Raw genomic sequence first — 13,571 nt, 5'->3', positions numbered from 1 at the left:
TCACTCGTTTGTTCAGTTTATACTTATTAAGCGCCAGGCACTATTCCAGGCACTGAGAGAAAGCAGTTAACAAAGAAAAGTCCCTTATATTCTGGTAGGAGGTGAAAGACAATAAACATAAATCAACATGGTCTTAAGTATGATGAGGCAAAATATGGCAGAGCAGAGAGCTTGGATAGTAATCTGTGCTGGCCTGCACAGCGTGCTTACAAGGAAGAATCAACGGCAGCCTCTCTGACTAAGTGATACCAGGGCAGACACCGAGGTGTATGAGGGGCAACCACACACGTATCTGGAGGAAGAGTGCTCCAGTTGAAGGGATAGAGCAAGTGCAACACTCTCAGGTGTCTGTTTGGTGTGTTCCAGGAACAGCATGGAGTGGTGTAAGCTAGAGAAGAATGCTAGGAAATAAGGCCAGGAAGCTAGCAGGGCCATGGACAGCTGCATAAAGACTCTAGCCTGTATTCTGACTGAAAGAGGAGGCCACTAGGGAGTTTTGAGCAAGTAAGCGACATGATCGTGCATGTTCAAAAATCACATTGGCAGACTGGTGAGGAACGAACCATAGATTTTCTTATTTCCTAATTGCTGCAGCATGTACATGAACAAAAACCAAAAAAAAAAAAAAAAATTAAAAGTTTATGATAAAACTTCAGGGCAAGTGTACAAAACCCAAGCATCGACAAGTTTTAGTACAAACTTAAGAGATCAAAGTATTGCTGGACAACCTACCTGCATCTCAGATAACTGTGGAATGCAAGATTTGGGTCTTAATGGCAAGAGGGTTGCCATTTGTGGGAAAGGGTCAACATCCTTCCTTGGTTGCTCTTGACGAAGGTGCCAGAATTTCAGTTCAGCACTAGCATGTTTTGTTGAGGAGGTATGAGTAACACAGAATCTTGGTGCCCTAGTTAGAGGAAAAAAAAATTTAAGATTAATCTAGGCAATAAGCCTCAAAAATCAGAACATATAATATGTGTTCACAATGATCAGTCTTGCCACATCCCTTTTCTAATAATTTCTTCTTCTTTTCCTGCTCCCTATCCTCTCCCCGCAATGTTATGTGTGTGTACATGTGTGTTATCTATCATATCTATCCATCTATCTATGTATCTCTCAAAAGAAAAGTGGGCAAAGAAGATACACAGGGAACTTATGAAAGCTGAAATCCAAATGACCACTAAATATTGAAAAGTTATCAACATCAACAATAATCAGGGAAATGCAAATTAAAAACACCAAACACCAATGACATACCAAATACACAGCCAAAAATTTAAGAGTCTCACACTATCAAATGTTATCATGAATTTGTAATAATAAGTACTCTCATATTCTATTGGTGTGAGTGCAGTTGGTACAACTATTTTGGAAAAGGGGATATGCGTACAGCATTGCTTGTAATTATAAAAAGAGAAAATGACACAAATTTTTTTAACAATAAATAATCTATGGTATGTTGATGCAGTGGAATACTGTATACAACAGTGAAAATTGATAAAACTCTCAATACAGTTACAGTTAAATCAGTCATGTCTGACTCTTTGTGATGCCATGGACTACAGCCCACCAGGCTCCTCTGTCCAAGGAATTTTCTAGGCAAGAATACTGGAGTGGGTAGCCATTTCCTTCTCGAGGGGATCTTCCTGACCCAGGGACCAAATCTAGGTCTCCCACACTGCAGGCAGATTCTTTACAGTCTGAGCCAGAGCCACAAGGGAAGCCCATAATGTTGACAGAAGACACAAAAGAAGGCAGGCAACACGATTCCATTTTTATAAAGCTGAAGAGCAGGAAGATAAAAACACATGTTTAGGGATTTATTTGCATACATGGTTGGTAAAACTGCAATGACAAGTAAGGTGGTAATCACAAGTCCAGAAAGTGGCTACCTCCAAGTGGATGGAAGATGGGGTAACCAGCAAGGCACCTTCAGGGGTCTTCACAATGCTTTATTTCCCAACCAACATGGTGGGAAATACATGAGTATTTGTTTATACTTAGGTTTTCAATTTTAAAGAATACACAGGATTTAGCTAGATCAAGAAAAAAGGTAAGAAAGGATTCTGGGAAAATAGCAATGTCAGCAATATTGTTTTTCTACATCTCTGAATCCCTTCATAAAATCAGACAGCATGACTAGATAGCAAAACCAAAAACTCATGGACAACGTTTAGAATAACACGTGTTAATGTGACGAGGTATCCCACAACCCCAATATACAGGCAGTGGGTACAAAAGATCAGCCACAAGACCTGCATGACATCGGTGTGTGGGCCACAAGAGGAAGGAAGTGCCTGATGCTGGCCCTGAGAATGGAGGGGCACCGAAAGAGCCAGAAGGCGCAGGCGGCCTGTTTGAGGTTAGCAGTTGAGATGGAAGGGCTTCTGCTCTCTCCAGCCTGAGCTGAGTGCACACACATGTCCATCACATTGCTACTTACCAACAATGAACAACTGGAAAGTCAAAATAACAAAATGGATGAACTACAATAGGTGCAACAATTTGGATGCATTTATGCTTCAGTGGCAGTGTGCTGACCAACAGAAGTCAGGCTCAAAAAGTTAATCCTGTATAATTACATGGCATTCTAAAAAAAGACAAAAATACAGCGACAAACAACAGATCAGTGGTTGCCAGGAGTGAAGAGAGGAGGAAGAGTCTGATGACAAAAGGGCTCTGAGAGTCTCCTAAAGTGATGTTTGCACGCCGACTGTCATGTGCATCTATACAGTTTGCTTTACTGTATGTTAATGTAAAATATAGAAAAGAAGAGGAAAAACAGCCCTTTCAATAAATGAATCTGGGTATCCATAAGAAAAAAATAAACCAAAACTGAACCTTGACCTAAACCTCACACCCTATATAAAAATTAACTCAAAATAGGCTATGGATCTAAATTAAAACATAGAATTGTAAGATTTTTAAAGAACAGCACAGGAGAAAATCTTCCAAATATAGCACTGGGCAAAGAGTTCTCAGGCTTGACACCATAGGCATCATCCATGAAAGTGAAAGTGTTAGTCCCTCAGTCGCGTCCAACTCTTTGTGACCCCCTGGGCTGTAGGCCGCCAGGCTCCTCTGTCCATAGAATTCTCTAGAGAAGAATGCTGGAGTGGGCAGCCATGCCCTGGCTTCCCTAGTGGCTCACACAGTAAAGAACCTGCCTGAAATGTGGGAGACCCAGGTCTGATCCCTGGGTTGGGAAGATCCCCTGGAGAAGGGAATGGCAACCCACGCCAGTATTCTTGCCTGGAGAATTCCACAGACAGAGGAACCTGTCAGGCTACAGTCTATGGGTCATAAAGAGTCATTCAGACAGGACTGAGCCACTAACACTATAAAAACTAAAAACAGATTATATGACCCACTAATCTCATTCCTGGACTTTAATTCCAGAGAAAGGAAGATTTATGTTCATGCAGAAATCTGTACATGAATGTTCACAGCAGCTTTATTAGTAACGTCAAAAGACTGAAAACAATCCTAATGTCCTTCAATGGGAGACTGAATGTGTAACATCCACACAACAGAATACTACTCAGTAATGAAGAACAAAACAACTTGGATGCATCTCAAAGGAATTATCCTGAATGAAAAAATAATCCCCAAAGATTACATATTACATTATTTCACTTATATAACAGATGAGCAGTTTTCCAGTAATTATGAGAAAGGGGGAAGGTAAGAGGCAGACATGGTTATAAGAGAGCAATACAAAGGGATGCATGTGGTAATATAACTGCTCTGTATCTTGACTGTAATGGTAAGTGCATGTGACAAAACTATATACAGAGAAATAAATTATGAGAAACTGGCAAAATATGAAAAAAGATTGTTGAGCTTTATCAACGTCAATTCCATTACTGCAGTATTGCACTACAGTTAAGCAAGATGTTACCACCGGGGCGGGGCTGGCAGGGAACTGGGTAACAGGTATACAGAATCTTTGTGTAATTCCTTACAACTTCATATGAATCTATCATTCTCTCAAAACAAAAAAGTTAAAATAAGAAAAGGAAAGCTTCTACTATATTTTTTGTAATGCTTTTTAAGCTGGGCGGTGTGTATATAGGTGCATATTATAATTTACCTTTCTGCCCTTCTTAAACATTTAAGAACAGAAATTTATACAGAGAAAAACAACATTCTCCCTCTATATGGGAAAATACAAAGTATACAAGTAATCTGAAATACCTAGATGGGAGATAATCGAGAGACAGAGGCAAGGAGCAAATGATGATGACCTTATTTGTTAACTTAAGGAATTTGAACCTCACACTGAAAGCTTGGGGGTAACTAGTGAAAGCCTTAAAGCAGGGAAGTGACATCATCAGATCGATCATGGCCACAGCGGACAGCTCCCTGATCCTCAGATAGCATACATTTCCTTCATGAGGCCCATGCTCTTCTCCATGCTTCTCGAGTCCCTCGAGTCCCAGGTGAAATACTACCTCTTCTCCGTGTCCTGCGCATCCACCACACTTGCTTTTAGTACACTCATTTCACACGTAGGTTCCTCCCACTAGACTAGGACCACTAGACTTGACTATGTTTTACCCTTGTACCCTTAGCACAGCACTTGGCTCACAGGAAGTGTTCATGGAATGTTTACTGAGATGATAAATCTAACTTGAGCTATTGTACATGTATGCACATGCGCGCACACACACACACACATCAATTTGAAGAGATACTGAGCATAAGAGGTCAAGTGTAGGAGGATACATTCACAAAGTTAACATGGAGTTAAAACCCATCTTGTAACAGAGAAATATCAATAACCTCAGATATGCAGATGACACCCCCCTTATGGCAGAAAGTGAAGAAGAGCTAAAGAGCCTCTTGATGAAAGTGAAAGAGGAGAATGAAAAAGTTGGCTTACAACTCAACATTCAGAAAACTAAGATCATGGCATCTGGTCACCATTACTTCATGGCAAATAGATGGGGAAACAGTGAGAGACTTTATTTTTGGGGTTCCAAAATCACTGCAGATGGTGACTGCAGCCATGAAATTAAAAGACACTTGCTCCTTGGAAGAAAAGCTATGACCAACCTAGACAGCATATTCAAAAGCAGAGATATTACTTCGCCAACAAAGGTCCGTCTAGTCAAGGCTATAGTTTTTCCAGTGGTCATGTATGGATATGAGAGTTGGACTATTAAGAAAGCTGAGCACCCGAGAATTGATGCTTTTGAAATATAGTGTTGGAGAAGACTTTTTAGAGTCCCTTGGACTGCAAGGAGATTCAACCAGTCCATCCTAAAGGAAATCATTCCTGAATATTCATTGGAAGGACTGATGCTGAAGCTGAAACTCCAAGACTTTGGCCACCTGATGCAAAGAACCAACTCACTGGAAAAGACCCTGATGCTGGGAAAGATTGAGGGCAGGAGAAGGGGACGACAGAGGATTATATGGTTGGATGGCATCACCGACTGGATGGACATGAGTTTAAGTACGCTCTGGGAATTGGTGATGGACAGAGAAGCCTGGCGTGCTGCAGTTCATGAGGTTGCAAAGAGTCGACACGACTGAGCAACTGAACTGAACTGCAAGTCCCTCAAACACCAACATTATCTAAAGGATAGGTACTTTAAAGAAGGCCGAAGATAATATAATAATCTTGTCATTTAAAATTCCCCTAAGTCATACATCCTTAAGACAAAAAGTATAACCTGTAACTAGCTTAATGAAAGTGAAAGCAAATAACTTTGATTCTCATTATTTTTCTTACCAATAAAGAAGTAAAGGTTTTACAACCTCAGCCTGAATTTTTTTTAAGTGTTCTTCATTCCACTGAGATCCATCTAGTAGTTTAAATTTTGATAAGACTTCTGCAGAAAGGTAGTAATCTCCACTGCTCACTAAAAAGCATTTTTTCATCTTCTCAATATGTCTGAAATAAAACACATACATAAATGGGCACACACATACATGGTGACACAATATTCAACTAGCCAAATATTTTCACTTCCAAAATGTTTCAAGCAACTAATGAACTATCTTAGAACCAAAAGTGGGGTCACAAAGAGGAGGACCACGACTGAGCAACTGAACAAAGAACCAAAAGTGAGTTACAGGAGTACCAGTGTGAAGATAAACATAGATCCCACAGGTATGGGAATGGGAAGGATAGTTTTGGTGAGCTGAACAGTGGCCTTGCTAAGATGTCCACACCCTCATCTCCAGAACCTAAGAATGCGATCTTACATGACAGAAGGGACTCTGCAGAGGTGATTAGGGTTTTGAGGAGATTATCCTGGGCTATCTAGCTGGTGCTAATATAATCATTAACAATCCTTCTAAGAAGGAGGCAGGAGGGTAACAGTCATAGAGAAAAGATGGGAGGACAGAAGCCGAGGTTAGAGAGGAGAAAAGATGTCATGCCACTGGCTCTGAAGACGGAGGAAGGGGCCCTGAACCAAGGAAAGCAGATAGCCTCAGAAGTGGGAAAAGGCAAGGAAATGGATTCTCCCCTGGAGTGCCAGAAGGAATGCAGGCCTGCAGACCCATTTAGACTTCTGACCTTTTAATCGGAAGAAAATTAATTTATGTTGCTTCAAGCCACTGAGTCTGTGGCAATTAATGACAGCAACAATAGGAACTAACAGAGTATTAACTCTGAAGAACCTATGTAGGTTGACTGTATATCCTTTCCCTAACATGTCTTAGAAAGTGGTAGCAGCCTTCCATCCCAGGGTCAATTAGGTCATGCTTCATAATCAACCATTTGGTAACCCCTGCTCTTATAACTATGTACAAGAATGAGCTTTGTGATCTGAATGCCTCTGAGTAACTGGAATAACCCAGTCTCTAGTATTTACTCAGTCAAACCTTTAATGGGGATCACAGTCTACTTCAGAGCAGATCAGGAGAACACAGACAAGAGAAGGACATAAAGCAGAGTCCTCCAAGGTTCATAAGACTTATAGTGATCTAACACATACGGAGCAGCTAAACAAAGGCCCATGCCCCATCGGACCTAAGAGGCTCTCTCCAGCAGATCGTATCCAGCAGATATCTCATTCAGATATGTCTAAGTGGCATCTGGCTAAAGACCGCAGAATTTGTTAACTGAGCAGGCTGCCAGGAACAGCCAGACCTTTACACTGGCATAAGGTACCTTCTCTGTAAATCAGTTTTATTATAATAAAATAAATCTTATTATTAATTCTTCTAAAAGTATAAATTACATTTATATATTTATTCCAGGCCTTCTGTCTGTGCTTAGATGACCCAAACTAATATTTCATAATTTGATTTTAAAACAGTTGAAAAAAAATAGAAATACCTTTGATGTCTTCCAGGATTCTTAAGAACTTTTAACCTCTCAATATCCATCCATAGCCACCAATATTTCTCCCCTAAGGTACCTTTTAAAAATTTCTTAAATCTTTCAAACTCCTTTCTATTGCCAATGTCATAAGTTTTGTGAGAAATACACCAATCAGCTCTGCTGTCGAGTCCAACGCTGTCAGGTTTTGAAACTGCTTGTTCTAACACGTTTTCCGACTTTTCCCTTAGCATTTCATCGAACAAAACATTCTTGCTAGAGGTAGGCCCCCCAATGTCATCAAATACCACTTCTGTTACGTTTCTGAAATTTACGTAATCTGGGCTTTCTCTAAGTGTTGCTCCAAGAAGTTGATGAATTGCCACTCTCAAAATAAAGGAGACGTAAGATCTTAAAAACTCTTCACATGTTGAGAAGTGCAGTGTCAGGCTTTTATCAACATTCTGTTGCTTTTCAAGGTATATCCTCAGAAGAGCTTGAGAAGGAGTGTCCTGTAGAGATACAGACCCATCTTCTTCAAATTCGGAGATTAATCTAGTGGTTTTTAATAGGCCCTTTCTCGTCCTGGGGTGAACTCCATCATCAAAGATAAAACTCTCTGTATTAAATCATAAAAGGCTATTAGATTAGATATCAATGTAAAAGTTTTCTTTTAACTGTTAACTAGATGTTATAAATCACTGCAGATGGTGATTGCAGCCATGAAATTAAGACGCTTACTCCTTGGAAGGAATTATGACCAACCTAGACAGCATATTAAAAAGCAGAGACATTACTCTGTCAACAAAGGTCCGTCTAGTCAAGGCTATGGTTTTTCCAGTGGTCATGTATGGATGTCAGAGTTGGACTATAAAGAAAGCTGAGCACCGAAGAATTGATGCTTTTGAACTGTGGTGTTGGAGAAGACTCTTGAGAGTCCCTTGGACTGCAAGGAGATTCAACCAGTCCATCCTAAAGGAGATCAGTCCTGGCTGTTCAGTCCTGAAGGACTGATGTTGAAACTGAAACTCCAATGCTTTGGCCACCTGATGCAAAGAGCTGACTCATTTGAAAAGACCCTGATGCTGGGAAAGATTGAGGGTAGGAGGAGAAGGGGACAATAGAGGATGAGATGGTTGGATGGCATCACCAACTCAATGGACATGAGTTTGGGTAAACTCTGGGAGTTGGTGATGGACAGGGAGGCCTGGCATGCTGCAGTTCATGGGGTAGCAAAGAGTCGGACACGACTGAGTGACTGAACCGAACTGAGAGAAAAGAAGTGCCAACAGGGATTGGCCATATATTCCCTGGACCTGAAGAGGATATTCGTGGCAGATGAACTAAATATTTGCTATCCTCAATAAAGAAGATCTTCAAAAAGACATGACACACTTTTAAAATGTAATATGTCAGGCTGATAATGTCAACATAAAAAGGCCAAGTCTATTAAAGAATTAAATGTGTATACCAAATGATTGTGTGTTCTTTAATGTTTCATGTTGCATGGTAAAATAAAATTAGCTACCATAGATGATGAGATGATAGATGAACAGACCAGAATTGGAGTCATATTAGCAATTTTTAAATTGACTATTTTATGAGAAAAATTCAATTACTACTATACTTACAACCTATCATTAAAATTAAAAAATTGCATAAAGTCCTTGTGAAGACTTACAAATACAAATGGACTACATTTACACTTTTCCTAAAGATGTAGTCTAGCCCTTTTTTTTTTTTTTTTAGTCTTTCAGATATCAGTGAAATATCTCATGTCTGTGCTTTGTTTCACATAGCAAATCTACTGCTCACAAAGCCAGGGATCAGGAAAACCCTGATCCATGTGTCCCAACCTCAATTTTCTCAGTAATAGATTTCAAATCTCAATAAACTGAAAACTTTTCATAATTTTAATTGAAAATATGTATAATAAATTTCCCTAAAATTGAGATTAGACTTTTGTAGACCTGTGAAAGGATAGTGGGTATACACTTAACCCCACAAATATGGAGAGAGAGTACAAGCCTGGCACTCCTGCTCACTGCCTTCCTGGTATCCTTTCTTTCTCTGTTCACTAACTTCACTCTCCAATTTTCTACTTCACTATTTGGAGGCAACAGTAAGAAATCTATAAATTCCGTAATTTCCAATTAGAAAGATGATTTTCCTCTTTACCTAGATTTAGGTTCAATTCTAGAGACTCCAGATTTATCACCCTCAGAGGTTTCTGGTACTTATCAAAGGAACTATGCAATAATTTAGTGAATTGTGGGATTCCCTTCCTGAATCACATTGCTAGATTTTTTTTCCTCAAGCAGTATCATATATTAATTAGTACTGTTTCTGGAGGTAAGGTAAGGTAAGGTAAAGTCACTCAGTCGTATCCGACTCTTTGCAAACCCACGGACTGTAGCTTACCAGGCTCCTCCGTCCATGGGATTTTCCAGGCAAGAGTACTGGAGTGGGTTGCCATTTCCTTCTCCAATGCATGAAAGTGAAAAGTGAAAGTGAAGTCACTCAGTCGTGTCAGACTCTTTGTGACCCCGTGGACTGTAGCCCACCAGGCTCCTCTGTCCATGGGATTTTCCAGGCAAGAGTACTGGAGTGCGTTGCCATTTCCTTCTCCAGAGGATCTTCCCGACCCTGGGATCGAACCCAGGTCTCCTGCATTGTAGGCAGATGCTTTACCATCTGAGCCACCACAGAAGTCCTTTCCGGACCATTTCTGGAAGGTCCCCTTTATTTATGAAAAGTTTCTGTCACCCACCAAAGTTCACCCACCCACAGCAGACATTCATCTGCTTTTCAAGGTGAAAAATCATCTGAACTTAAAAACAGTAGGATAACTCAAGTTCCATTAATCACTATTTACTTTTGGGAGGAGAGAAAGGTTGTACCCACTTCATTTCAAATTCTTAATAATAAAAATTTGTAAACTGTAATAGGAAATAATGATAAAGCAAATATTTATTGACTGTCTATTACATACCAAGCACTAAACATTTTATATATTCAGTATATATGCATCATTAGTTTAATCTTACAGATGACAAAAGCAAAGTTACCAGAAGTGGAAAATCTGCAGAAGTCACAAACTAATAAGTATCAGAGTTGGGTTCTAAACCCCTCTTCTTTTCACTATACCAGGCTGTCTCTTAGAAAACAGTAGAAAGTGGAGTTGCAGGAGATACCGTTTTTTTCCCTATTCACTAAGTGTTGTGTTGTAAGTTTAGAATAACAACAACAAAAGATGTAAAAAGGAGTTCTGGGATCATTCTTATCCTTGTCCTTTTCTGCTTACCAGAAACAGATGAAACAACTGGTGATTCCGTTTTGTCGTGGAAAACACATGATGGTAATGAAAAGGTTGGTACTGTTTGCTGACACTGTTTTGCTAAGGCAAACCAATCTTTTGTTTGAGTATAGGAGGCCTAGGAAGAAAGGAGCACATTTGTTTAACCAATATTAGCAGTATTCTTCCAATCATGAATCTGGATAAATCATTATGATAATACTCAATTTGTATAGTTGTAAAGGAAAAATTATGCTGTGAAAGCAAAGAATATTGTACACAGAAAAATTCATTAGCTGAGAATAATGGTAAGGAAATTTCAATTAAGATTATTTTCATATTAGATGATCAAAGGAAAAAAAAGGAGCTCAATACCCATCAAATTTTTCACTCCTCCACCAGAAACACGCAACCTTATTTCCTGAATAAAATTCCCACCATCTAAGTTAACATGGCAGTCTCCATATCTCATCACTCTTTGGATGCATCTTTTGCCAGCTGCTCCCATTTACAACTTTCTCAATGATTTCATGCCCCTAGTTCCATCTGGTCAGGCTCAGTGTTTTTAACAACTCCTTAAAGCAAAATGGCTGTCTGGGGAGGCCTTACAAATAGCTGTGAAAAGAAGAGAGGCCAAAAGCAAAAGAGAAAAGGAAAGATATAAGCATTTGAATGCAGAGTTCCAGAGAATAGCAAGAAGAGATAAGAAAGCCTTCTTCAGCGATCAATGCAAAGAAATAGAGGAAAACAACAGAATGGGAAAGACTAGAGATCTCTTGAAGAAAATTAGAGATACCAAGGGAACATTTCATGCAAAGATGGGCACAATAAAGGATAGAAATGGTATGGACCTAACAGAAGCAGAAGATATTAAGAAGAGGCGGCAAGAATACATGGAAGAACTGTACAAAAAAGATCTTCACGACCCAGATAATCATGATGATGTGATCACTAATCTAGAGCCAGACATCTTGGAATGTCAAGTCAAGTGGGCCTTAGAAAGCATCACTATGAACAAAGCTAGTGGAGGTGATGGAATTCCGGTTGAGCTGTTTCAAATCCTGAAAGATGATGCTGTGAAAGAGCTGCACTCAATATGCCAGCAAGTTTGGAAAACTCAGCAGTGGCCACAGGACTGGAAAAGTTCAGTTTTCATTCCAATTCCAAAGAAAGGCAATGCCAAAGAATGCTCAAACTACCGCACAATTGCACTCATCTCACATGCTAGTAGAGTAATGCTCAAAATTCTCCAAGCCAGGCTTCAGCAATACGTGAACCGTGAACTCCCTGATGTTCAAGCTGGTTTTAGAAAAGGCAGAGGAACCAGAGATCAAATTGCCAACATCCGCTGGATCATGGAAAAAGTAAGAGAGTTCCAGAAAAACATCTATTTCTGCTTTATTGACTATGCCAAAGCCTTTGACTGTGTGGATCAACTGTGGAAAATTCTGAAAGAGATGGGAATACCAGACCACCTGACCTGCCTCTTGAGAAATCTGTATGCAGGTCAGGAAGCAACAGTTAGAAATGGACATGGAACAACAGACTGGCTCCAAATAGGAAAAGGAGTACGTCAAGGCTATATATTGTCACCCTGCTTATTTAACTTATATGCACAGTACATCATGAGATACGCTGGACTGGAAGAAACACAAGCTGGAATCAAGACTGCCAGGAGAAATATCAATAACCTCAGATATGCAGATGACACCACCCTTATGGCAGAAAGTGAAGAGGAGCTAAATAGCCTCTTGATGAAAGTGAAAGAGGAGAGTGAAAAAGGTGGCTTAAAGTTCAACATTCAGAAAATGAAGATCATGGCATCCGGTCCCATCACTTCATGGGAAATAGATGGGGAAACAGTAGAAACAGTGTCAGACTTTATTTTGGGGGGCTCCAAAATCACTGCAGATGGTGACTGCAGCCATGAAGTTAAAAGACGCTTACTCCTTGGAAGAAAAGTTATGACCAACCTAGATAGCATATTCAAAAGCAGAGACATTACTTTGCCGACTAAGGTCCGTCTAGTCAAGGCTATGGTTTTTCCTATGGTCATGTATGGATGTGAGAGTTGGACTGTGAAGAAGGCTGAGTGCCGAAGAATTGATGCGTTTGAACTGTGGTATTGGAGAAGACTCTTGAGAGTCCCTTGGACTGCAAGGAGATCAATCCTGGGATTTCTTTGGAAGGAATGATGCTAAAGCTGAAGCTCCAGTACTCTGGACACCTCATGCAAAGAGTTGACTCCTTGGAAAAGACTCTGATGGTGGGAGAGATTGGGGGCAGGAGGAGAAGGGGACGACCCAGAATGAGATGGCTGGATGGCATCACGGACTCGATGAATGCGAGTCTGAATGAACTCCGGGAGATGGTGATGGACAGGGAGGCCTGGCGTGCTGCGATTCATGGGTTCGCAAAGAGTCGGACACAACTGAGCGACTGAACTGAACTGAAATAACATGACAAAAACTTACTCTCAGGAGCACTGGAAACCTCTCCACGTTCAACTTCCCCTTTACCTTAGATTTTATTTTCGCAACTTTGCTTGGATGGGATGCTTCCTGAAGGATGATTTCTGACTCACCTGCCCCTGGATGGAGTCTTCGGTTTTTCCTTTCTTTTATGTACTCCTGAATCAGCTAATCCAATTCTCAACCTGACATGCAGCTTCAAATGCCCCAGTCCTAAGAAACTGCATCTCAGATGCCCTGGGAAGATTCTTCTTCCCACTTCTCTTAGAAATGTCCTCACCTACTTTTCTAGGATAATCCAACTTGTTCAACAGAAGCAGAGAAGGAAGTGTCCAGCATTACTCTCACTTTTCCTTTTTCCAACTAAGTCATCTTAGCCTAAGGAACACTTACAGAGGAGGCAAGGCTCAAATGGAATTATGGAGAATTAGTGGGGCAAGTCAGGCTACATAACAAGACCAAAGGCAAGAGAGAGAAACACCAGGTGCCACTGGTGTAGTACTATCCCTTTTAGAAGTAAGGTAGA

General features: G+C 40.3%; 1 protein-coding gene across 1 annotated transcript in view; it reads right to left on the bottom strand.

Annotated features, from left to right (window-relative positions):
* The window catches only part of RGS22 (regulator of G protein signaling 22), a 136,200-nt gene that overhangs the window by 81,888 nt on the left and 40,741 nt on the right, over positions 1 to 13,571 (bottom strand). Inside the window, 4 exon segments of the mRNA XM_052651583.1 lie at positions 733 to 907; positions 5,741 to 5,902; positions 7,298 to 7,898; positions 10,584 to 10,713. Of these exon segments, the coding sequence (XP_052507543.1) occupies positions 733 to 907; positions 5,741 to 5,902; positions 7,298 to 7,898; positions 10,584 to 10,713 (1,068 nt within the window).

This window comes from Budorcas taxicolor, chromosome 14, assembly GCF_023091745.1.
Source record: "Budorcas taxicolor isolate Tak-1 chromosome 14, Takin1.1, whole genome shotgun sequence".
NCBI lineage: Eukaryota > Metazoa > Chordata > Mammalia > Artiodactyla > Bovidae > Budorcas > Budorcas taxicolor.
This window is presented reverse-complemented; position numbering and strand designations above follow the sequence as displayed.